The sequence below is a fragment of the Scyliorhinus torazame genome, chromosome 1 (assembly GCF_047496885.1).
Source record: "Scyliorhinus torazame isolate Kashiwa2021f chromosome 1, sScyTor2.1, whole genome shotgun sequence".
Taxonomy (NCBI): Eukaryota; Metazoa; Chordata; class Chondrichthyes; order Carcharhiniformes; family Scyliorhinidae; genus Scyliorhinus; species Scyliorhinus torazame.
The window spans coordinates 232,567,650-232,593,734 of NC_092707.1; the positions used below are offsets into that span (position 1 = coordinate 232,567,650).

Genomic DNA, 26,085 nt, shown 5'->3' on the forward strand with positions numbered 1-26,085 from the left:
TTCTGTGGCAAGAAATTACGCATTGAGTCTTTTAATGTGTGGGTGCTGTTGCGTTGCAGTTACCACATGCTCCTGGTTCACCAGGAGACTCTCCCACTCTTACCATCTACCATTGGCACATTGGAATGATTTGCAGGTTGATAATTAACCTGTTTAGCCATGAACATACCTCCCATGTCCTTCAAGTCTCGAAGTGGGACTCGGAGACTGTGCCATAAGACCTCCTTCCATTATTAAATGTAAGAGAATTAGGGCAGTGAGTAGGAGAACCTGTTTGTGCTGAATGTTGTGACACTATGGAATACACTCATGCAAGTGTGCGAATCTGGAAGAGCTTCAACATTTAAGGACAGGTTTAGACAGAGGATAGTGTCATTCGAGAGTGCCTTGAAGACTGGGATGTGTAAGCAATGTACCTTTAAGAAAACAGTGATGTCATAGAGTGGGTGGAGCTCAGCTCAGGTCAGTCATTTTGCAGGTTTTCAGTTTCAGTTAAAAAAAGTGCCTGGCTGGTTTTGCTGAGAGCAGCTTCAAAGTGCCTGGCTGTTTTGCTGTGAGCTGATTAAAAGGAGAAAGCCAGTTGGAAAAATCAGTTTGAACGTGTCTGAAAATATATATATCCTTTAACCTGATGTGATACTGTTTAAAGGTGTTAAGTCTCTTGGAAGTTTGAAGGAACATTTTAAGGAATTATTTACTGTTGCAATATTTTCTGAGTTATCTTTGAAGTAAGGGGTGTGAAGAGATCCAATGTTTATTTAAAACGTTAAGTTGAGTTCATGGAATAAACACTGTTTTGTGTTTAAAAACCCACATGTCCATAATTGTAATTCCACACCTAGGGAACAAGCCGTGTGCTCGGAAAAGCAGCAAATACGTTAAAGGGTGAAGTTGGCTGAACTTCATGGTACATTTTGGGGTTCTGAAAACGCCTCGCCCATAACAATTGGGGGTTCGAGGGGGATAAAAGTCTATCTATTGGATTGGCTTTTGTGAAGTTAAAGATAGTGAAGGATTGTTGCTTTTCCGGTGTGGTATTTTAGTTTAAGTGGGGAGAGTGTTGTGAACAATGGCTCTTTCAGAGGTCAGAAGTTTTTGGGGGTGAAGAATGTCACACGGAGTACTTTACGGGCAGGAACGAAAAGCAGACCGTTAGATTTGGCAAGAACATTGCAGTTAACATTACCTGACAAAATGGAAAAAGGTGAGGTAATTATGGTGGTGGTTAAGCATTTAAAGTTGCCTGAGATAGAGTTTGACTCATTGGAAATGGCAAAAATTCAGTTGAAAATTAAACAAATGGAACATGAGAAAGAATTAAAGCGGCTGGCATACGAGAGTGAGAGAGAGGAAAAAGAAAGTGAAAGAGAGAGAGAGGAAAAATAAAGAGAAAGAGAGAGAGAGAGAGGAAAAAGATAAGGAGAGAGAAGAAAGGAGAAAAGAAAGAATAGCCCTAGCAGAACAAAAAGAAAAAGAAACGGAGATACAGATCAGAGAAAAAGATAAAGAGAGGGAGTTTGAACTTCAGAAAATGGCCATGAAACATGACAATCAGTTAAAACTGGCAGACATAAAGGGAAACGTGCAGTTGGATGATAGTGATGAGGATAGTGAGAAAGAGCGTCATAGTCGAAGGCTTGGTGGGAATCTATTTAAATATGTCCAAGCATTGCCAAGGTTTGACGAGAAGGAAGTGGAAGCCTTTTTCATTTCATTTGAGAAGGTAGCTAAACAAATGAAATGGCCACAGGACATGTGGGTGTTACTGATTCAAACAAAGCTGGTAGGTAGAGCTAGTGAAATGTTTGCATCACTACCGGAGGAGGTGTCTGGAACGTATGAGGAGGTGAAGAAATCCATCTTAAGTGCATATGAGCTAGTGCCTGAAGCTTACAGACAAAGGTTTAGAAATTTAAGGAAAGAATTTGGTCAAACATAAGACCATAAGACCATAAGACATAGGAGCGGAAGTAAGGCCATTCGGCCCATCGAGTCCACTCCACCATTCAATCATGGCTGATTTCAACTCCATTTACCCGCTCTCTCTCCATCGCCCTTAATTCCTCGAGAAATCAAGAATTTATCAACTTCTGTCTTAAAGACACTCAACGTCCCGGCCTCAAACGCCCTCTGTGGCAATGAATTCCACAGACCCACCACTCTCTGGCTGATGAAATCTCTCCTCATCTCTGTTCTAAAGTGACTCCCTTTTAGTCTAAGGCTGTGCCCCCGGGTCCTAGTCTCCCCTGCTAATGGAAACAACTTCCCTATGTCCACCCTATCTAAACCATTCATTATCTTGTAAGTTTCTATTAGCTCTCCCCTCAACCTCCTAAACTCCAATGAATATAATCCCAGGATCCTCAGACGTTCATCGTATGTTAGGCCTACCATTCCTGGGATCATCCATGTGAATCTCCGCTGGACCCGCTCCAGTGCCAGTATGTCCTTCCTGAGGTGTGGGGCCCAAAATTGCTCACAGTATTCTAAATGGGGCCTAACTAGTGCTTTATAAAGCTTCAAAAGTACATCCCTGCTTTTATATTCCAAGCCTCTTGAGATAAATGACAACATTGCATTTGCTTTCTTAATTACGGACACAACCTGCAAGTTTACCTTTAGAGAATCCTGGACTAGGACTCCCAAGTCCCTTTGCACTTCAGCATTATAAATTTTGGCACCGTTTAGAAAATAGTCCATGCCTCTATTCTTTTTTCCAAAGTGCAAGACCTCGCACTTGCCCACGTTGAATTTCATCAGCCATTTCTTGGACCACTCTCCTAAACTGTCTAAATCTTTCTGCAGCCTCCCCACCTGCTCAATACTAACTGCCCCTCCATTTATCTTTGTATCATCGACAAACTTAGCCAGAATGCCCCCAATCCTGTCATCTAGATCGTTAATATATAAAGAGAACAGCTGTGGCCCCAACACTGAACCCTGCGGGACACCACTCGTCACCGGTTGCCATTTCGAAAAAGAACCTTTTATCCCAACTCTCTGCCTTCTGCCTGACAGCCAATCATCAATCCATGTTAGTACCTTGCCTCGAATACCATGGGCCCTTATTTTACTCAGCAGTCTCCCGTGAGGGAGTTTGAAAGGCTCAAACAGAGTAATTCTGATAGGTGGATAAGGGCTTTGAAAATAGACCAAACGTATGAAGCTCTCAGAGAAATTATACTTTTGGAGGAGTTTAAAAATTCAATTCCTGATGTAGTGAGAACTCATGCGGATGAGCAGAGGGCTAAATCTGCGAGATTAGCAGCGGAAATGGCAGATGATTATGAATTAGTTCATAAATCAAAGATTGGTTTCCAACATCAGTTTCAGCCGGTGAGGGAGAGAAACTGGGGACATGAGAAATACTCAAGTGGTAAAGGTAAAGATGATCTGATGGAAGACAATAAAGAGAGTGTACCTCAGATTTAAAAAGAAATCCAGGAGGGTGGAAAAGAAATGAAAAGTTTCAGATGTTTTCACTGACATAAACTAGGCCATGTAAAGTCACAATGTTGGTGGCTGAAGAAAAGCACTGGGAAGGCTGATGTGGTAAAACAGGATAAGACAGTGGGGTTTGTTAGAGTGGTAAAGGAAGGCACAAGGGAAGTGAAGGAGGTGCAAACGATTGTACAGCCTGTTCAAGAAGTAATTGTTAAGAAGGTGCCAGATGTATTTAAAGAATTTACTTGTGTGGGTAAAGTTTACTCATGTGTATCAGGAGGAGCAGGTAAAGAAGTTACAATTTTAAGAGATACAGGGGCTAGTCAATCTTTAATGGTAAGAGGTGAGGAATTATGTAGTTTGGGAAGAATGTTGCCAGAAAAGGTGGTGATATGTGGAATTCAGGGTGAGAGGAGTAGCGTTCCATTATATAAGGTAAGGTTGGAAAGTCCAGTGAAGAGTGGTGAAGTGGTAATAGGAGTAATAGAGAAACTATCTTGTCCAGAAATACAGTTTATCTTGGGTAATGACATAGCTGGACCGCAGGTGGGAGTGATGCCTACTGTGGTTGATAAGCCAGTGGAAAATCAGTCAACTGAAGGGTTGAAGGACGAATATCCTGGGATTTTTTCCGGATTGTGTAGTGACAAGGTCGCAAAATCACAGGTTAAGACAAGAGGAGAAATCAAAGAGTGAAGATGATGTTGAAGTGCAATTATTAGAAACGATTTTTGATCAGATGGTTGAAAAAGAACAAGAACAGGTGGAGGATGATGCGGATATTTTTAGTTCAGGAAAATTGGCGGAGTTACAACAGAAAAATGTAGAAATAAAACGTATATATCAGAAAGCATATACGGAAGAGGAATCTGAGAGTATATCAGAGTGTTATTACCGTAAAAGTGATGTCTTGATGAGAAAATGGAGACCTTTACATATGCAGGCGGATGAAAAGTGAGCAGAAGTTCATCAAGTAGTATTGTCAGTAGGGTATAGAAAGGAGGTGTTGCGTGTTGCACATGAGGTACCAGTGGGAGGTCATTTGGGAATAAGGAAAACTCAAGCTAAAATCCAGAAACATTTTTATTGGCCTGGACTACATAAAGATGTAGTTACATTTTGTCAATCATGTCACACATGTCAAGTGATAGGGAAATCTCAAGCAGTGATAAAATCAGCACCCTTAATACCCATTCCAGCATTTGAGGAACTTTTACAAGGGTCCTAATCTATTGTGTAGGACCGCTTCCTAAAACAAAAAGTAGGAATCAATATCTTTTGACTGTAATGGATGTGTCTACTAGGTTTCCAGAGGCCATTCCAGTACGTAATATTACAGCTAAAAGGATTGTGGAGGAGTTACTTAAATTCTTTACTAGACATGGACTACCCACAGAAATTCAATCGGATCAAGGAACAAATTTTACTTCAAAGTTATTCAAAGAAGTTATGGATAGTTTAGGAATAAAACAATTTAAATCAACTGCGTACCATCCAGAATCGCAGGGAGCATTAGAAAGGTAGCATCAGACATTAAAGACAATGTTGAGGGCGTATTGTCAGATTATCCAGAGGATTGGGATAAAGGAATCCCATTCGTATTGTTTGCAATTAGGGATGCACCTATTGAGTCTACCAAATTTAGTCCTTTTGAACTAATTATTGGTCATGACATAAGAGGACCACTTAAATTGATTAAGGAAAAATTGGTGGGTGAGAAATCGGAAATTACACTATTGGATTACGTGTCAAATTTTAGGGAACGATTCAATAGAGCAGGTGAATTGGCTAGACAACATTTGAAAGTTGCTCAAAATGTGATGAAACGGGTAGCGGACAAGAAATCCAAAGTTAGTAGTTTTGCCAGTGGGGATAAAGTTTTAGTGTTGTTACCAGTGGTAGGGGAGCCTTTAAATGCTAGGTTTTGTGGACTGTATCAGATTGAAAGGAAATTAAGTGAGGTGAATTATGTGGTAAAAACACCAGATAGAAGGAAGACTCATCGAGTGTGTCATGTGAATATGCTTAAAAGGTACTTTGAAAGGGAAGGAGAGAAAAAGGAGGTTTTAATGCTTCTAACTCAAATTGACGAACCAAATCCAGATGACTGTGAATTTGACATCCTCAAATTAAATTGGAAAATGGGGATGTTCTTAAAAATTGGGATGAATTGTTAAGTTACCTTCCAGAGGAAAAACAAACTGACCTGAAAGAGTTATTGATATCACATTGGCAAGTTTGTAAAGATAAATTGGGAAGTACTAAAATGGCTACACATGATGTAGATGTGGGAAATGCTGTTCCTATCAAATAACATCCATACAGACTTAATCCTTTAAAATTGGCACAGGTTAACAAAGAGATTGAGAGTATGCTGAAGAATGGCATAATTGAAGTGGGTTGCAGCCAATGGAGCTCACCCATAGTGATGGTATCTAAACCAGACGGTACCCAACGGTTGTGTGTGGACTATCGAAAGGTGAATGCAGTTACGAGAACGGACTCTTATTCTATCCCGCCATTGAAGGATTGCATGGAGAAAGTGGGACAATCTGCTTTTATTTCCAACTTCCAGACATGGAAAGAACATTTAAAACATCGTATGGAGTTCTTCGATCAACTTCAGGTGGCGGGTTTGGTGATGAACCTAGCCGAAAGTGAATTTGGAGAAGCCTGAATCACTTTCCTTGAGGAGTTTCCAATACCCTCAAGACGAAGGGAGGCAATGCGATCTCTTAACATGAATGAATTTGATCGAACAGCTGTGCAAAAGTTTTGTGGCGTGATTACTCCACTGATGGACTTGCTAAAGAAACCTAAAAAATTTCAATGGACAGCAGACTTTCAACAGGCATTTGACTGCCTGAAAGCTGTGATCACCAATGCTCCTGTATTAGAGAATTGCAAGGCACTCTGTGGTCAGATTGAACTAAATTATCTGATTCTGAAGAGAAATACCGAGGAGTAGAGGAATGGATGGATCGTGCAGAGACTTTGTTCAAGGAGACTGTCAATCGAGAAGGATTTCGGTTGGAGGAAGAAGAACAAAGAAAATGGTCTATATTATTATACCTGTTTGCATGTGTTGTTTTTTTTTAAAAACAAAAATGTATATTTACTGTGTCCATTTCTTAGTGGATTGTGCAAAAGTGAAAAATAAAACCATCTTGAAGTTGATGGTTTATTTTATTTTCTTGGGGGGAGGTGTCATGCGAGAGTGCCTTTAAGAACAGGATGTGTAAGCAATGAACCTTTAAGAAAACAGTGCTTTCATGGAGTGGGTGGAGCTCAGCTCAGGGGCAAGATTCTCCGACCCCCCACCGGGTCGGAGAATCGCCGTTGGCCGTCGTGAATTCCGCCCCCGCCGCCCGCCCAATTCTCCGAAGGAAGAAAAGTCGGCGGGGCGTCAATCGCGCCGCACACCTCGGAGAATGGCACGGGTGGGCGCAAGGCAATGGATTTTGGGGCTGCCGATATTCTCCCGTCCGGATGGACCGAAGTCCCGCCGATGTGATGACGGGTCACGTCGGCGTAAATCAAACCACCTTTCAATCGGCGTCAACCAGTGCTCAAGGTTTACGCCGACCAGCGTGGAGGTGGGTGACAGCCTGGGGGGTTGGCCGCTGGAGAGGCGATGGTGTGGCCACAGTCTGTATGTGTGGGGGAGAGGTGTGTGTAGGGTTGTGTGTGTGTATGTGCGGCGGGGGGGTGGTTAGAGTGGGCTGGGCTCCGGGGGAGTGCCGGGAGGGGGGGTGAGTGCCGGGGACGGGAGGATGACTGCCGGGGAGGGGGAACGGGGGGGGGGGATGGGGGGTGTCCGTGCCGGGGAGGGGGTGGGGGGACGGGGGTCCGTGCTGGGGAGGGGGATGGGGGTCCGTGCCGGGGAGGGGTATGGGGGGACGGGGTCCGTGCCGGGGAGGGGGATGGGGGGGGTCCGTGCCGGAGAGGGGGATGGGGGACGGGGTCCATGCCGGGGAAGGGGATGGGGGGACGGGGGTCCATGCCGGGGAGGGGGACGGGGTCCGTGCCGGGGAGGGTGACGGGGGTGTGTGTCCGTGCCGGGGAGGGGGATGGGGGGACGGGGTCCGTGCCGGGGAGGGGGATGGGGGGGGTCCGTGCTGGAGAGGGGGATGGGGGGGACGGGGTCCGTGCCGGGGAAGGGGATGGGGGGACGGGGGTCCATGCCGGGGAGGGGGATGGGGTCCGTGCCGGGGAGGGTGACGGGGGGGTGTGTCCGTGCCGGGGAGGGGGATGGGGGGACGGGGTCCATGCCGGGGAGGGTGACGGGGGGGTGTGTCCGTGCCGGGGAGGGGGATGGGGGGACGGGGTCCATGCCGGGGAGGGGGATGGGGGTCCGTGCTGGGGAGGGGGATGGGGGGACGGGGTCCGTGCCGGGGTGCGGGACGGGGGGGGTGTCCGTGCCGGGGAGTGGGATGGGGGGACGTGGTCCGTGCCGGGGAGGGGGATGGGGTCCGTGCTAGCAGGGGGACGGGGGTCCGTGCCGGGGTGGGGGATGGGGGACGGGGTCCGTGCCAGGGAGGGGGATGGGGGGGGAGTCCGTGCCGGAGAGGGGGATGGGGGGACGGGGTCCGTGCCGGGGAAGGGGATGGGGGGACGGGGGTCCATGCCGGGGAGGTGGACGGGATCCGTGCCGGTGAGGGGGACGGGGGGGGTGTCCATGCCGGGGAGGGGGATGGGGGGACGGGGTCCATGCCGGGGAGGGGGATGTGGGTCCGTGCTGGGGAGGGGGATGGGGGGACGGGGTCCGTGCCGGGGAGGGGGATGGGGGGGGGGTGTCCGTGCCGGGGAGTGGGATGGGGGGACGTGGTCCGTGCCGGGGAGGGGGACGGGGTCCGTGCCAGGGAGGGGGATGGGGGGACGGGGTCTGTGCCGGGGAGGGGGATGGGGGGGGTCCGTGCCGGGGAAGGGGATGGGGGGACGGGGGTCCATGCCGGGGAGGGGGACGGGGACCGTGCCGGGGAGGGTGACAGGGGGGGGTGTCCGTGCCTGGGAGGGGAATGGGGGGACGGGGTCCATGCCGGGGAGGGGGATGAGGGTCCGTGCTGGGGAGGGGGATGGGGGGACGGGGTCCGTGCCGGGGAGCGGGACGGGGGGGGTGTCCGTGCCGGGGAGTGGGATTTGGGGACGTGGTCCGTGCCGGGGAGGGGGACGGGGTCCGTGCTGGGGAGGGGGACGGGGGTCCGTGCCGGGGAGGGGGATGGGGGGGGGTCCGTGCCGGAGAGGTGGATGGGGGGACGGGGTCCGTGCCGGGGAAGGGGATGGGGGGACGGGGGTCCATGCCGGGGAGGGGGACGGGGTCCGTGCCGGTGAGGGGGACGGGGGGGGTGTCCATGCCGGGGAGGGGGATGGGGGGACAGGGTCCATGCCGGGGAGGGGGATGGGGGTCCGTGCCGGGGAGGGGGATGGGGGTCCGTGCTGGGAAGGGGGATGGGGGGACGGGGTCCGTGCCGGGGAGGGGGACGGGGGGGGCGGTGTCCGTGCCGGGGAGTGGGATGGGGGGACGTGGTCCGTGCCGGGGAGGGGGACGGGGTTCGTGCTGGGGAGGGGGACGGGGGTCCGTGCCGGGGAGGGGGATGGGGGGGGTCCGTGCCGGAGAGGTGGATGGGGGGACGGGGTCCGTGCCGGGGAAGGGGATGGGGGGACGGGGGTCCATGCCGGGGAGGGGGACGGGGTCCGTGCCGGTGAGGGGGACGGGGGGGGTGTCCATGCCGGGGAGGGGGATGGGGGGACGGGGTCCATGCCGGGGAGGGGGATGGGGGTCCGTGCCGGGGAGGGGGATGGGGGTCCGTGCTGGGAAGGGGGATGGGGGGACGGGGTCCGTGCCGGGGAGGGGGACGGGGGGGGCGGTGTCCGTGCCGGGGAGTGGGATGGGGGGACGTGGTCCGTGCCGGGGAGGGGGACGGGGTTCGTGCCGGGGAGGGGGTTGGGGGGATGGGGTCCGTGCCGGGGAGGGGGGCGGGGTCCGTGCCGGAGAGGGGGGCGGGGGGGGTTGCCCGTGCTGGGGAGGGGGATGGGGGGAACGGGGTCCGTGCCGGGCAGGGGGACGGGGTCCGTGCCGGGGAGGGGGGTGGGGGATGGGGTCCGTGCCGGGGAGGGGGACGGGGTCCATGCCGGGGAGAGAGACGGGGGGACGGGGTCCGTGCCGGGGAGGGGGATGGGGGGGGGTCCGTGCCGGGGTGGGGGATGGGGTGATCGGGGTCCGTGCCGGGGAGGGGGATGGGGTCCGTGCCGGGGAGAGTGACGGGGTCCGTGCCGGGGAGGGGGATGGGCGGACGGGGTCCGTGCCGGAGAGGGGGATGGGCGGACGGGGTCCGTGCCGGGGAGGGGGACAGTGTCCGTGCCGGGGAGGGGGACGGGTAGGGGGGTGTCCGTGCCAGGGAGGGGGATGGGGGGACAGGATCCGTGCCGGGGAGAGGGACGGGGTCCGTGCCGGGGAGGGTGGGGTCCGTGCCGGGGAGGAATGGGGGGAACAGGGTCTGTGCCGGGGAGGGGGACGGGGTCCGTGCCGGGGAGGGGGACGTGGTCCGTGCCGGGGAGGGGGACGTGGTCCGTGCCGGGGAGGGGGACGTGGTCCGTACTGGGGAGGGGGATGGGGGTCTGTGCCGGGGAGGGGGACGGGGGGGTGTGTCCGTGCCGGGGAGGGGGATGGGGGCAACGGGGTCTGTGCCGTGGAGGGGGACGTGGTCCGTGCCAGGGAGGGGGACGGGGTCCGTGCCGGTGTGGGGGATGGGGAGACTAGGTCCGTGCCGGGGAGGGGGATGGGGTCCGTGCCGGGGAGGGGAACGGGGTCCGTGCCGGGGGGGTGGGGGACGGGGTGGGTGGTGTCCGTGCCGGGGAGGGGGATGGGGGGATGGGGTCCGTGCCGGGGAAGGGGACGGGGTCCGTGCCGGGGAGGAGGGGGTGTCCGTGCCAGGGATGGGGATGGGGGTAACGGGGTCCGTGCCGGGGAGGGGGATGGGGTCCGTGCCGGGGAGGGGGATGGGGTCCGTGCCGGGGAGGGGGATGGGGGGACGGGGTCCGTGCCGGGGAGGGGGACGGGGTCCGTGCCGGGGAGGGGGAAGGGGGACGGGGTCCGTGCCGGGGAGGGGTACGGGGTCCGTGCCGGGGAGGGGGATGGGGGGTGGGGTATCCGTGCCAGTGAGGGATATGGGGGGAACGGGGTCCGTGCCGGGGAGGGGGACGGGGTCCCTGCCGGGGTGGTGGATGGGGGGACGGGGTCCGTGCCGGGGAGGGGGATCGGGGGGTGGTGTGCCTGCCGGGGAGGGGGATGGGGACGGGGATGGGTGTCCGTGCCGGGGAGGGGGATGGGGGGACGGGGTCCATGCCGGTGAGGGGGGGGACGTGGTCCGTGCCGGGGAGGGGGAACGGGGGGTGGTGTGCCTGCCGGGGAGGGGGATGGGGACGGGGATGGGTGTCCGTGCCGGGGAGGGGGATGGGGGGACGGGGTCCATGCCGGTGAGGGGGGGGACGGGGTCCGTGCCGGGGAGGGGGACGGGGTCCGTGCCGGGGAGGGGGGGGACGGGGTGGGTGGTCTCCGTGCCGGGGAGGGGGATGGGGGGACGGGGTCCATGCCGGGGAGGGGGGAGGGGTGTCCGTGCCGGGGAGGGGGATGGGGGGAACGGGGTCCGTGCCGGGGAGGGGGACGGGGTCCATGCCGGGGAGGGGGATGGGGGGACGGGGTCCGTGCCGGGGAGGGGGACGGGGTCCGTGCCAGGGAGGGGGATGGGGGACGGGGTCCGTGCCGGGGAGGGGTACGCGGTCCGTGCCGGGGAGGGGGATGGGGGACGGGGTCCGTGCCGGGGAGGGGTACGGGGTCCGTGCCGGGGAGGGGGATGGGGGACAGGGTATCCGTGCCGGTGAGGGGTATGGGGGGAACGGGGTCCGTGCCGGGGAGGGGGACGGGGTCCCTGCCGGGGTGGGGGATGGGGGGGACGGGGTCCGTGCCGGGGATGGGGGGGGTGGTGTGCGTGCCGGGGAGGGGGACGGGGATGGGGACGGGTGTCCGTGCCGGGGAGGGGGATGGGGGTACGGGGTTCGTGCCGGGGAAGGTGATGGGGGGATGGGGGTCCATGCCGGGGAGGCGGACGGGGTCCGTGCCGGGGAGGGGGACGGGGACGGGTGTCCATGCCGGGGAGGGGGATGGGGGGACGGGGTCCATGCCGGGGAGGGGGATGGGGGACCGTGCTGGGGAGGGGGATGGGGGGACGGGGTCCGTGCCGGGGAGGGGGACGGGGTCCGTGCCGGGGAGGGGGATGGGGTGATGGGGGGACGGGGTCCGTGCCGGGGAGGGGGGCGGGGTCCATGCCGGTGAGGGGGACGGGGGGGGGGTGTCCGTGCTGGGGAGGGGGATGGGGGGAACGGGGTCCGTGCCGGGGAGGGGGACGGGGTCCGTGCCGGGGAGGGGGATGGGGGGATGGGGTCCGTGCCGGGGAGGGGGACGGGATCCGTGCCGGGGAGGGGGACGGCGGGACGGGGTCCATGCCGGGGATGGGGGGGGTGGTGTGCGTGCCGGGGAGGGGGACGGGGATGGGGACGGGTGTCCGTGCCGGGGAGGGGGATGGGGGGACGGGGTCCATGCCGGTGAGGGGGGGGGGTGTCCGTGCCGGGGAGGGGGATGGGGGGACGGTGTCCATGCCGGGGAAGGGGATGGGGGGGACGGGGTCCGTGCCGGGGAGGAGGATGGGGGGATGGGGTCCGTGGAGGGGGACGGGGTCCGTGCCGGGAGGAGGACAGGGTCCGTGCTGGGGAGGGGGACGGTGTCCGTGCCGGGGAGGGGGATGGGGAGACTAGGTCCGTGCCGGGGAGGGGGACAGGGTCCGTGCCGGGGAGGGGGACGGGGTCCGTGCCGGGGAGGGGGACGGGGTCCGTGCCGGGGAGGGGGATGGGGAGACTAGGTCCGTGCCGGGGAGGGGGACGGGGACCGTGCCGGGGAGGGGGATGGGGTCCGTGCCGGGGGGGGGTGGGGGACGGGGTGGGTGGCGTCCGTGCCGGGGAGGGGGATGGGGGGACGGGGTCCGTGCCGGGGAAGGGGACGGGGTCCGTGCCAGGGAGGGGGGTCCGTGCCGGGGAGGGGGATGGGGGTACGGGGTCCGTGCCGGGGTGGGGGACGGGGTGATCGGGGTCCGTGCCGGGGAGGGGGACGGGGTCCATGCCGGGGAGGGGGATGGGGTCCGTGCCAGGGAGGGGGATGGGGGTACGGGGTCCGTGCCGGGGTGGGGGACGGGGTGATCGGGGTCCGTGCCGGGGAGGGGGATGGGGGGACGGGGTCCGTGCCGGGGAGGTGGACGGGGTCCGTGCCAGGGAGGGGGATGGGGGACGGGGTCCGTGCCGGGGAGGGGGATGGGGGGGTGGGGTGCGTGCCGGGGAGGGGGACGGGGATGGGGACGGGTGTCCGTGCCGGGGAGGGGGATGGGGGGACGGGGTCCATGCCGGTGAGGGGGGGGGTGTCCGTGCCGGGGAGGGGGATGGGGGGACGGTGTCCATGCCGGGGAGGGGGATGGGGGGACGGGGTCCATGCCGGGGAGGAGGATGGGGGGGTGGGGTCCGTGGAGGGGGACGGGGTCCGTGCCGGCGGGGGGGACGTGGTCCGTACCGGGAGGAGGACAGGGTCCGTGCCGGGGAGGGGGATGGGTGGACGTGGTCCGTGCCGGGGAGGGGGACGGGGGGCGGGTGTCCATGCCGGGGAGGGGGATGGGGGGACGGGGTCCGTGCCGGGGAGGGACGTGGGTGTGGGCGGGAGGGGGGGCGGCAAGTGAGTTGGTCCACCTGGCCAGTTGCCAGCCTCCAACAGTCGGACCCATGTGGGCCATGCCACCTGGCTGGGGGGAGGAGGGGGTATGGGCAATGATGACACGTTGTGGTTCCCCCCCCCCACCAGGCCGTCATGTTTTCCGATCATCCAGCGATGTTGGCCGCCGTGGCAGCAGCCGCTAATGTCTATGTTGCCCAGGAGCAGGAGGAGGAGGAGGAGGAGGAGGAGCGTGCCAGAGAGGCGGCGCAGGCTGCCGCAGAGGGGCAGGCGGCAGCTGACCAGGCTGGAGGGACACCTGACCGACAGGACGAGGAGGGGGAGGAGGACGTCGCGGCCCCACGGCAACGGAGGCACCCGAGGGCGCCCCGTGTGTACCGGCCCCGGCAGTCATACCAGGACCTCACGGAACGGGAATGCAGGAGGAGACTCCGGATGAGCCGGGAAACCGTGGCACACATCTGCCACCTGCTGGCACACCTGTCACCGCGTGGCACTGACGGGGGACACCCTCTCCCCGTGTCCGTCAAGGTTACGGTGGCCCTGAACTTTTATGCAACGGGCTCATTCCAGGCACCGAGTGGGGACCTGTCCGGCATATCGCAGACATCGGTGCACCGGTGCATCCGGGCAGTGACAGACGCCCTATATGCCATGGCGCACCGCTACATCCGCTTCCCCGTGGACCGGGCCAGCCAAGATGCCCGGGCCGTGGGCTTCTCTGCCGTGGCCGGGTTCCCCATGGTCCAGGGCGCGATTGATGGGATGCACGTCGCCGTGCGGCCACCTGCAGATAACAGGGCCGTGTTCACCAATAGGAAGGGGACCTATTCGATGAACATACAGGTCGTCTGCGACCACCGCATGATGATCCTGCACATCTGCGCCCGTTACCCGGGCAGTGTACACGACTCATACGTGTTGTCGCGGTCATACATCCCCGGCATGTACGAGGGACACCATCCCCGGCTGAGGGGCTGGTTGCTGGGCGACAGGGGCTACCCATTGCGATCGTGGCTGATGATGCGTATACGGAGGCCACGCAATGAGGCGGAGAACCGCTAGAATGATGCCCATGTAGCGACAAGGGGAGTGATCGAGAGGTGCTTTGGCGTGCTGAAGATGCGTTTCAGGTGCCTGGATCTCTCTGGGGGCGCCTTCCAGTATCGGTCAGATAGGGTCGGCCGCATCATTGTGGTGTGCTGCGTCCTGCACAACATAGCCCAGCAGAGGGGTGATGTGCCGCAGGCAGAGGAGGGCGGAGTGGAGGAGCAGCAGGAAGAGGTGCAGTCCTCCCCAGATGAGGGGGATGGGGCAATGGTCAGGGCAGACGGGCTAGACACAGGCGGGTGGCTGTCCACCGTTACCGGCTGGCCCAGCGGGCACGGGCAGACTGATAGCCGCCCGCTTCACTGACTAGATGGGCGTGGGAATCGGGTAGTATGGCCACAGACCGCACACCATGGCAACAGCCGACCACCCACACCCCCCACCCATCCACCCACCCAGCACTCTCACCCCCCTCCCCAACCCCACCCACCCCACCCGCATGCATACCACCCCCCCCCATTGCCGATCCACCTGCGGTACAACGGGCCGGGCTCACACAGTTGCGGATGGACACGTGTCTATTGCAGGCCATGGAGGATGATGACAACCCGCCCTGCGGTGAGCTCCTGGCTCCACATCGTTGGACTATGTCTGACCCATGGCCACAGTACCACCATCCACCCGGACCATCCCTGCATGCGGCTGTGACACTGCAGCGCACGGTCCCGTCCTCTGCCCGGGGGGATGTTGATGGCGGCCCAGGAGGAAGGGGGCAGACTCACCTGGGGCTGAGGTAAGACCACCCCTCACACACACACTTGCGCTCAACGTACATGACACCCCCGCACACTTTGGACAGAGCACAAAGGCAGCTTCTGTAGGTGTAACATTGACTTTAATAACCAAAGGAGTTCATGCACGTGCCCTAGCCCCTAAAACTCATCTGTGCCCTGCACCCGTGCCAACTTACTCAGTGTCTAATTGTTTGGCCTTACGGACCCTATGACTACGTCTACGTGGTTCCCCAGACGGTACAGCAGAACTGGAGGTGGACTCCTGTGATTCCTGCCCTCTGACACGGGATCCCTTTGGCGGCCGTTTCCTGCGGCGTCCTGGCCTAGATGGGCCAGGCTGCGGCCCGGGCGACTGGGATGGCGAGCTGCCAGCCTGTCCTGCCCGTTGCCCACCCGATGCACCTGGGACGGAAGGGGGGGAGTCCGAGGTGTCGCGGTGTTCCAGGACCTCCCCTACAGGGGGACCCGGGACGGACCACAGCACCTCCTCCTCCCTCGGGGTGCCCGATGGCCCCCAGGCCTCTACATGGGTGGGGGATGTGAACGGACTGGCCATCCGACGCCCCCCCGACATCTTGCGCTGCCAGTCCTGGAGGCCCGTGCTGGTATCGACAAGGATCTGCAGGTTTACAGCCATGGAGCTCAGGGAGTTGGCCATCCCTGTCTGTGTCTGGGCGACGCCGGCTAGCACATGGGCAATGGCGCCGATGCCCTCAGCGATGGCCTGCTGAGACTGGGCCATGGCCTGCAGAGACTGTGCCACGGAGTTGAGCCCCTCTGCCACCTGCCGCTGGCGCTGGCTCATGGCCTCCTGTGAGATGGCAGCCATGTCCTGGGCCACAGACGCCGCCTGCACGGAAAACCCCAGGCCTCGCAAACCGCTCCCCATGTCTGACATCGTCGCACCCATTGCCTCCATCGCGGACGCCACCCATGCGGTGTCGGCCTGGGTGGCACGCATGACCGGCACCACTCCCAGCTCCTGGACGCGGGTGGACTCCTCCACCTGCGACTGCAGCCCCGCAAGCCGGCCGTCACCCTCTTCGCTCGTCTCAGGCTCGGTGGTTGCATCGGATCTATGGGTGGGTGTGGTAACTCCAGGAACCCGGGATCCATCTGGGCAGCAGATGTTCGCTTGGGCTGGGCTGCCCTCCGACCGCCCGGCCCCTCTGCTGCTCCTACCTCCACCTGCTGTACCGGGACGGCTGTGTTGTGCGCACCAGTGAGTGTACCAGACGCCTCATCACTAAAGTGCCCAACCAAGGTTAGTGTTTCTGCGATGGTGGAGGGTGTTGGTGACAGCAGTGGCGTTGTGTCGTGCGCAATGTCCCACTCTGAGTCCATGGCACTTTGGGGTGGCGGTTCGTCTCCGCCCATCCAATCTGTGTCACTGTCCGGTATTTCAGTTTCCTGGGTAGTGGTGTCCTGGGTAGTGGTGTCCTGGGTAGGGGTGTCCTTGGTAGGGGTGTCCTGGGTAGTGGTGTCCTGGGTAGTGGTTTCGTGGCTCGGCTGTGACGGGGGCCTGTGGCTGCCCCTCTCATCGCTGGGTGGCACACGCCTGCGTCGTCGAACCCGCACGAGACGGGGGCGTCGTCTCCCTGTTGCTCCAGGTCTCTCCATCTCCAGTGGTCTCCGAGGGGCATCGTGCAGGCGTCGCATGCCAGAGGGTCCGAGTCTCTCCACCTCCAGTGGTCTCCGAGGGGCATCCTGCGGGCGTCGCATGCCAGAGGGTCCGGGTCTCTCCGTCTCCCGTGGTCTCCGAGGGGCATCATGCGGGCGGTCTGCATCTGCGGGGATGGATGCCTCGATGTTTGCTCCTGCGATACACAGTGAAGCATGCATGGTTAGACACGCAGGCAGTGATCAGGTGATATGGGGGAGGGGGATATGGGGGAGGGGGATATGGGGACGGGCTGTCGGTGGCTCACTTGCTGGTGGGCCCCCGACATCTGCATCAGCAACCTACCGGTTCTCAGGTCCGCCAGCCAGTTCCAGGGCCCTTTCCTCGTGTACGGTCAGTGGCCTCTCATCAGCTGGGCCTCCACCAGTCCTCACATGCTCCCTGGTGTTGTGTGCGCGTTTCTCCTGGGGGGGTGGGGGGGTGGTGGTAGGGGTAAAAGGCAACACTGTTAGGCAGGTATATGAATGCACGCCATCGGTTGCGCATGTATTGCAGAGGTTAAGGTTAGGGCTGGATTCACTTGGGGAAATAGGTGAGGGGGGATATGGGGGAGGGGGGATATGGATATCGGTCAGGGGGGGCGGGGAGGCTCACCCTGGCTGCTCTGACGAGGCCGTTCACCTTGTGGCACTGGGTGCCTGTCCGTGGTGTCAGGGCCACAGCGCTGACGGCCTCTGCCACCTCCCTCCACAGACGCCGGCTGTGGTGTGGTGCAACTCTGCGGCCGTGTCCGGGATACAGGGCCTCACTCCTCTGCTCCACTGCGTCCAGGAGCGCCTCAATGTCACGGGACTGGAACCTCGGGGCTGAGCGGCGGGCGGCCATCCGGTCGGGTGTTCTGGTCGGGTGGGGGGGCGCAGCGTGTCCTTATGAGCCGTCACGCCGCACGGCGTGAACCACGTAAACCAGCGCGGATAGCGTCACGTCGCTGCTAGCCCATTCCGGGCCGGAGACTTTGCGACGTTTGGGGCGGCGTGATGCAGGTGGGATTTGCGCCGTTTTTGGCGCCGGTCGGCGGATATCGCGCCGGTAACGGAGAATTTCACCCCAGGTCAGCCATTTTGCTGGTTTTTAGTTTCAGTTAAAAAAAGTGCCTGGCTGATTTTGCTGAGAGCTGATTAAAAGGAGAAAGCCAGTTGGAAAAAGCAGTTTGAGTGTGTCTGAAAATAAACATATCCTTTAACCTGATGTGATACTGTTTAAAGGTGTTAAGTCTCTTGGAGGTTTGAAGGAACATTTCAAGGAATTATTTACTGTTGCAATATTTTCTGAGTTATTTTTGAAGTAAGGGGTGTTAAGAGGTCCAATGTTTATTTAAGATGTTAAGTTGAGTTCATGGAATAAACACTGTTTTGTGTTTAAAAACCCACGTGTCCATAATTGAAATTCCACACATAGGGAACAAGCTGCGTGCTCGGAAAAGCAGCAAATCCATTAAAGGATGAGGTTGGTTGAACTCCATGATACATTTTGGGGTTCCGAAAACGCCTCGCCCATAACAATAGAATGAAAGGAGGTGGCAGAATCTGGGAATATGGTGGGCCCTATCAATTGGGCCACTGTTCTTTCGGGTAGCCCAGTTTCTGTGTCACAATTTCATGATCTCATTATCTTACAGCTTCAAAATTTCAACCTCTGTTACTCAAAGTGTAGGATGGCTGTCCTCTGTATTTAGGAATGAATTCATAGTTCACCTAGAACTTGGTGAAGCAGAATGCTGAAGGATCTAGAACAAATGAACGTAGATATAAGATTCAATGTGAGAGATGTTTAATTCTTTTGGTGCGTTTGGCTGCTACTAGGATCAAATTTTCCAAATGCGTGCTGTAACTTAATGTTTCACTAATCTAATATTAAAAGCAAGTGCATCGATACAGAAAAAGCCAAATGAAACTCGGCCCTCTGCCATCACATAGTTAGCATTTAATAAGGTTGGGTCAAAACCAAAGATAAATTTAACTGGAGATGAGCTAGAGTCAGGACTTCAAATAGCCAGATTTAATCATGAAATCATAAGACTTCACTACATTGGCTTGTGCTGACGGATTATCCCCTGCTCAGTTTGTCAGGAAGCAGTTTGGGAAGCATTTCGGATTTTCCTGGACAGAATTCCGGAGAAGGAAGAGTACCAGCAATGGGTCAATATTTGTCAGTGCGAAACTCACCATCTGTTCCAGATTGGGCAAAACTTCAGTGAATCCCAGGAACATCTAATCATGGTTCAGAGGGTAAGGAATGGATTTTGTTGAGAAATCATTTTAAACATGAACTAATTTTGCACATGTTTTAGTTCCAGTTTTCCGCCTGCATGAAAATTGGAATATATCCAAAGCAACTTTGTTCTGACATTTAAATATTAAGCTGATATGAAATGGAGACAAATTAAGTGTAAGGATCTGAACTGCTTCATAGGTTTTTTCCATTTTATTTCTACATTTTCTTAAAAGACAAAAGTGATGGTTTTCCTTTCCTTTACAGAGACTGGGTATAAAGGATGATGATCATCAACTAAGGTAATGTGTGCAGCTTGCAATGTCCTGAAGACCTATTGTATTAGGCCTGTTGTTACTGTTGATTTAGTGTACATATCACCACACAAAATCCCAGAACATTATTTAGCTGATATGGTCCCACACATTAAACTTGACAACATTGTATAAATATTAATATGTTTTGACTGAGTGACTGTGATGGCTATATAAATCCTTGACTGGAGCTGATCAGATATTGTCACAGCTGGGTTCTAGCACAGACTGAAATTATGATATTTTTATTGTTCAGATATGTAGCCCATATTAAATATCTTTTCTAGAGTGAAACAGTAATATTAGATTTCTCTAATAGTGTGCCTCTTTTTTCTGTTTGCTGGGAAAGTATTCCAGTGGATAATCAGCCAGGTGAAATTTCGACACTAACCACAGGTACGGTTTCACCTCAACTTTTTCTGATGTTTGACATGTAAACTGAAGATGATGAGGAGATGGGTAAAAGCTGCAAAAGACTATTTCAAATTCCCATGAAGTAGATTTTCTCCATAATCCACTCCCCTACCTGTCCCAGGGGTTTTGACCAGTGCCCCGTCCTACTTAAACAGAGATATAGGAAATAGACTTGGGAAATGTATAAATGCCAAATGGCGGTATGTAAAAAAGAGAGAGCTGGAGAGATTTGGATAACTCTCCTTTTTGTGATATCTCTGTTCCAGCTCACCATGACAGAGTTCAGATAGGCAACTGATCATGAGTGGATTTATGACTCAGTACTCTATCGTCAGCTCATACTTGTGTCATCACCTCACCGCTTTCACATGGAGGTTGCATCCCTGATTGGCTGACCTGTGGTCTCTGGTTTCGCTCAGATAGTATTGATATCAAGCAAGACACTGAGTACTTTAGGGAGTGGAGGCCTGATTGACAAGAGGGCAAAATGTCAGCTGGGGTTCCATGTTAGGGTTGCACCATGATAGTCAGAGCTGTACCTACTGGGGTTGCACGGTGGTGCAGTGGTGAGCACTGCTGCCCCAAGCCATTGAGGACCCCAATTCAATCCTGTCCACAGGTCACTGTCCATGTAGAGTTTGCACATTGTCCCCGTATCTGCATGGATTTCACCCCCACTACCCAAAGATGTGCAGGATAAGTGGATTGGCCATGCTAAATTGCTCCTTAATTGGGGGGAAATCGTTTTTGAAAAAGAGCTGTAGCTGCTGACTAGAGATACAATTTACAAAGTATAATTAATAGATTGTAGAAGGTAAGAAAATTGAGTTTTATGCAAATGTATGTTGTTGTCAACTAGTTTCTACTGGCAGACAGCCCTGAAATAATCCATAATAGTCTGTCACCGTGAGTTAGCCTGCATTATGGTTCAGCTAAGAACAGCTGGTATCTTCAATATCACCAGCTTGATTTGGGTCAGAGATAGTTTTGGGGCTCCAATCTCTGGCCTTCCAGTTAAGCAGCAAGTTCTCCACTGCTAATACTGTCAGGCAGTGTCATTATTCAGCACATCTTATTTGATGAAGACACGGGGAGTCCACACTGAGTTGTAACAAGAGTAACTAAGGTTCATTTATAATGGTACACTGCTCCCAGTGGTACCCAACCGGGTCTGAGCTGGCTGGTCCAAACTGGCCGACCTTATATGCAATGTTAATTTAGCTTCCCCCACCCCTTTAGTGGGGAAGCCCATATTCCGCAAGGCACCCGGGCAATACAGTCATTTCCACCCTGTCCATCCCGTGAGGGTGCAGGTTATAGCATCTTACTACACCAGCTTACTTTGTTACTTATATGATTTCTAACTTTTTTTTTACAGAGATCTCTGCTCTGCCATTGTCAACAACCGCATCAATTCCCAATATTGTCATCTCTAATGAGATTGTGAATGATACTAAAACACCTGTTAAGGTGAGACCTCTGAAATTCAACATGTGACTGGGCACTGTGCTATAAAATGGCTGTGTTCTCATTTCGTGCAATAATTATGCTGAGTTGTTGAATTAATTTGATGTTAATTAGCAGTGGATGAGCCAGAATTTAGATGTTTACAAAACTCTAAGCTGAAGTCAAGGCAGTATACACAGACGGGCTTCAGGCCACGCGGCAGGGTTTCAATCCATATGTCAGCTTGCTAGAAGTTAAGAAGGACAAGCGTTATTTTTCATTGGGTTATATTGACAACTTGCAATTCCAAACAGCTCAATTGGAAATTCAAACTGCGGATTGTGAGGACCAATTATATCAATTGGAAAACTGTCAGAATTGATCAATCAAAGGTTAAATTCTCTCAATAAATAACCTCAATGTTGGCTGTACACTGTATTTGGGAGAGAACGTTATGTTTTCCTGAGAGCCACGTGTAATGTTTACCATCTACCCCTTCAAGAACTTACTGCAATTTAAGATTGTGAAAATGTTTCGTTTTCCTCAAAGGATGATGGGTGGAATTTTACAGCTCCTCCCATTAGTGGGATTTTCCAGTCGTGCCAATGTCAAGAATTTTGAATGTCCTGTTGCATTTTATGGCCCTGCCCCTACGCAACAGGGTCGTGAAATTCCACCCAATATTTCTGAGTTGTATAGAGCTATTGGGCGCAATTCAACTAATTGGGAGCAAAGGGGATGAATCCCAATGCCTCAGGTACCTCGGGAATCTGCACATTAGAGTGAGACCAGCAGGGGCTGGTTTAGGTCAGTGGGCTAGACAGCTGGTTTGTGATGTAGAACAAGGCCAGCAGCGCGGGCTCAATTCCCATACCAGCTGAGAATTCTGGGGCGTCATTCTCCGACCCTTCGCCGGGTTGGAGAATCGCCGAGGGCTGCCGTGAATCCCGCCCCCGCCGGTTGCCGAAGTCTCCGGTACCAGATATTCTGCAGGGGCGGGAATCGGGCAGCGCCGGTTGGCAGGCCCCCCCGCTGGATTCTCCGGCCCGGATGGGCCGAAGTCCCGCCGATAAATTGCCTGTCCTGCCGGCGTGGACTAAACCACCTTTTGAACGGCGGGACAAGGCGGCGTGGGCGGGCTCCGGGGTCCTGGGGGGGGCGCGGGGCGATCTGGCCCCGGGGGGTGCCCCCACGGTGGCCTGGCCCGCGATCGGGGCCCACCGATCTGCGGGCGGGCCTGTGCCGTGGGGGCACTCTTTCCCTTCCGCCTCCGCCACGGTCTCCACCATGGCGGAGGCGGAAGAGACTCCCTCCACTGCGCATGCGTGGGAAACTGTCAGCGGCCGCTGACGCTCCCGCGCATGCGCCGCCCCGACATGTCATTTCCGCGCCAGCTGGCGGGGCAACAAAGGCCGTTTCCGCCAGCTGGCGGGGCGGAAATTCCTCCGGCGTCGGCCTAGCCCCTCAATGTTGGGGCTCGACCCCCAAAGATGACTTTGCCGGGCGGCGCATGCGCGGGAGCGTCAGCGGCCGCTCACGGCATCCCCATGCATGCGCAGTGGAGGGGGTTTCTTCCGCCTCCGCCATGGTGGAAACCATGACGAAGGCAGAAGGAAAAGAGTGCCCCCACGGCACAGGCCCGCCAGCGGATCGGTGGGCCCCGATCGCAGGCCAGGCCACCGTGGGGGCACCCCCCGGGGCCAGATCGCCCCGCGCCCCCCCCAGAACCCCGGAGCCCGCCCGCACCGCCTTGCCCCGCCAGTAAGAGAGGTGGTTTAATCCACGCCGGTGGGACAGGCATTCCAGCAGCGGGACGTCGGCCCATCATGGGCCTGAGAATCGCCGGGGGGGGGGGGGGGGGGGGCCAACCGGCACGGCGCAATTCCCGCCCCCGCCCAATATCGGGTGCTGGAGAATTCGGCAACCGGCGGGGGCATGATTCACGGCAGCCCCCGGCGATTCTCTGACCCGGCGGGGGGTCGGAGAATCCCGCCCAATATACTGAATGCAAAGGAAAAATAAAGGCCGGAATTCTCCGGTCATTGCGATTCACTTTTCCGCCGGCAGCGCAACCCAGCCAGTTGGTTTCCCGGCTGCGTGGGGTGGTTACAATGAGAAATCCATTGGCAAGTGGCGGGAAGCTAGAATCCCACCTCCAACGAATGTCGTGCGGCCAAGAAACACGTGGCTTGGAAACGGGAGAAAAAGGTTTTGGATTTATTATGGGTTAGTAACTCCACTCCTTTGGCTCTAGGATCTGCACGTAACCAACATCATCCCAGAGCAACCATCAGAACAAGTTGTGGAGTTCAGCGTTAAACTCACCAATCAAAATTACAGCACAGAGTTGAGTGACCCCACTTCACAGGAGTATCAAGACCTGACCCGAAAGTTTGAGATTCAGGCAAGTGACTATGATGCAAAGTAAACACTTGCTTTTCCAGACAGCAACAACTGAAAGTTCAACTTCAGCTCCATTCATCAGGCAAAACACATTTTATCCTTATTCCTGAACAGAAGCATTGGTCTCTATCTGAGAGTGACTCCCTTCTGCCTTACATTTTAAAACTTAGTGAAGAGAAATTATGGCCAAAATTCTGTGTTTGGGACACTATGTGCTCCCACCAGAGATAGATCAGCTTTAATATGTGCTCTCGCTGGGACCGCAAATCAGAGGCGATTTACTATCCCTTGCCATGCAAATTTATGTATGGTGAGCACTGCGAGTGATTCCCACGAATCCCACTATAGGGCTGTCATTCTGAGCTGGTGGCCTGATAGCGAGGTCTAGCGGCTGCCCCACTCCCTCCACAGAGCAATACTTACCCCATGAGATTTTCTGGTTCACCCCCCCCCCCCCCCCCCCCACCAGAGACACCCCCCCCCCACCCCCCATAAAAGAATTTGCCAGAACAATACTTTTCACTGTACCTTGGTACACATGACAACAAATAAATGAATCAAATCAAATAAAAGAGACTCCCACCAGAAAAAACCCTACCCCCACCCCGCCATAAGAGATACCCCCACCAGAGACTTCCCTGTAAGAGAAAACACCACCAGAGACCCACCTAATACAGAGACCCCTGCCTGTAAACACCCCATTACAGAGATTCCTACCTGGAAACCCCCATTACAGAGACCACCACCTGGAAGCCCACCAGTACAGAGACCCCCACCTGGAAGCCTCCTGGTACAGAGTCCTCTGCCTAGAAGCCCCCCATAACAGAGACCTATATGGAAGCCCTCCCCATAAAAGAGACCCTTACTTGGAATCCCCCCATTACAGAGACTCCTGTCTGGAAGCTAGTGACCAGTCCAGACAGAGAAAGTGAAAAGAAAAATCACTGCTTTAAAACTCACCTGTGCAATACACCTGATGGCTCAGGCAGAGGAAGCAGCACCTGTAAATTCCTAGAAAGAGAAAACCACATGAGCTGGGTTTAAGCCCCCTCAATTCTTTGACCTGCAAAGCTTTCATTCACATCAATGTCAAATTGATTTTACTGTGTTGTGATTGACAGCTCACACATACAGCCAGCTGTCTGGATTGTTTAATCTCATTTCCCTTCACACTTGAATGGATTTCAAGGAGCCAGCTGTGAATCTAACCACAATGTTTATAAACATCTAGCTATGATAGATAACTCTTAGACTACGTCAAAGGCAGTTAAGTGCTCTCACTTCCTCTTGTTCTCTGCAGAAAGCATTTAACCACCCATCACCTTCCATTCTTTTCTGCTTCATGTATTTATCTTGTTCCCTCTGTTACGATACGGGTCAGACCCCAGGACATGGCGACATGTCTGGTCAGGGACCAACTTGTTTAAAGTAGTTAAAGGTTGAGATTAACAACACCTGTTTTTGAAACCACAAGATTCTACAGGTTTTGAACAAATACAATAAACTTCACCATGAAAAGTTAGAAAAGTAAAACAATGTACGATATATATATATACTTTATACTCTAACATTCTGAATTAACATATGATACACATGCATTAACAGACAAACTGCGGTTGAACACCCCACAGTGCACATCAAGTGACAGATGTTGTCAAGATAGATCCTATAGATTTCTCAGTGACCCACCCAGATGACAGGGACAATGTGGGTCATCAAATCTCATTAAAAATCTGTCTCCTTCAAAAGAAATTTGAATTCTACATTTTCAAAATCTAGGCCGGAATTCTCCGGCCATTGGGATTGTCTGTTCCATTGGCAATGCACCTCTGGCCGCAGGTTTCCCGGTGGCATGGGGTGGCTTCAATGGGAAATCTCATTGATGAGCAGCGGGAAAAGAGAAAACCGCCAACAACGAACAGCTGAGAAACACGCAACTGGGGAACCAGAGAATCCCGGCCTTAGCTTCGGAACTCCCTTAAAGTCGCACTGACTCATGCTGTCCTAATGACTGCTCCCTTCCAGGGTTTATGCCTCAAGACTTCTCCTGAGTCCTAATGCCCAGGAGACTGCTCACCACAACACCTTTGCTGACTGAAGCATTTTCTCCCTGCTTCTGAACACATCAGTCACATAGGATTTCTTGAGACACAACTCTTGGCGGCACCAAGTATCAATGGCTCCCTAAGCATCTTCTAAGCTGAACTCTCACAGCAGCACAGAACAAGCAAATGGCCACTGGGGTTTAATCAGAGCCCCACCTGCACGGAGTTACCAAGTGGCTCCCAGGGCTAACAGCAGCACTTTAGCTGTATGGAGATAGTCACCTGTTTCTTCATCTGCTCCTGACTAACAAATTGACTAAACATTGACTGACCCTTGCATTGCACGTCACTGACCCTTCAATTGGTCTGGGAAACCTATCAACATACTCAAAGTGGGACCCACCCTTGTTACTAGTCAGGAACCACTGTAACAACATTGGAACATGCTATATCTTTCTAACTTAAATGTGTTATTCCCATTAATTTCAACTGCTCCACGTGGTAGAAAGTTCCA

The 26,085-nt window shown here is 55.6% G+C and overlaps 1 protein-coding gene across 3 annotated transcripts in view; it reads left to right on the forward strand.

The window, feature by feature from the left end:
- LOC140419383 (interphotoreceptor matrix proteoglycan 1-like) overlaps positions 1 to 26,085 on the forward strand; it is a 226,334-nt gene that overhangs the window by 95,237 nt on the left and 105,012 nt on the right. For all 3 annotated transcript variants that reach the window (XM_072503256.1, XM_072503260.1, XM_072503269.1), the window contains exons 3-7: positions 18,800 to 18,966; positions 19,217 to 19,251; positions 19,613 to 19,659; positions 21,056 to 21,147; positions 23,378 to 23,527. In XM_072503256.1, coding sequence (XP_072359357.1) covers positions 18,800 to 18,966; positions 19,217 to 19,251; positions 19,613 to 19,659; positions 21,056 to 21,147; positions 23,378 to 23,527 — 491 coding nt within the window. The remainder of the gene's footprint in view (positions 1 to 18,799; positions 18,967 to 19,216; positions 19,252 to 19,612; positions 19,660 to 21,055; positions 21,148 to 23,377; positions 23,528 to 26,085) is intronic.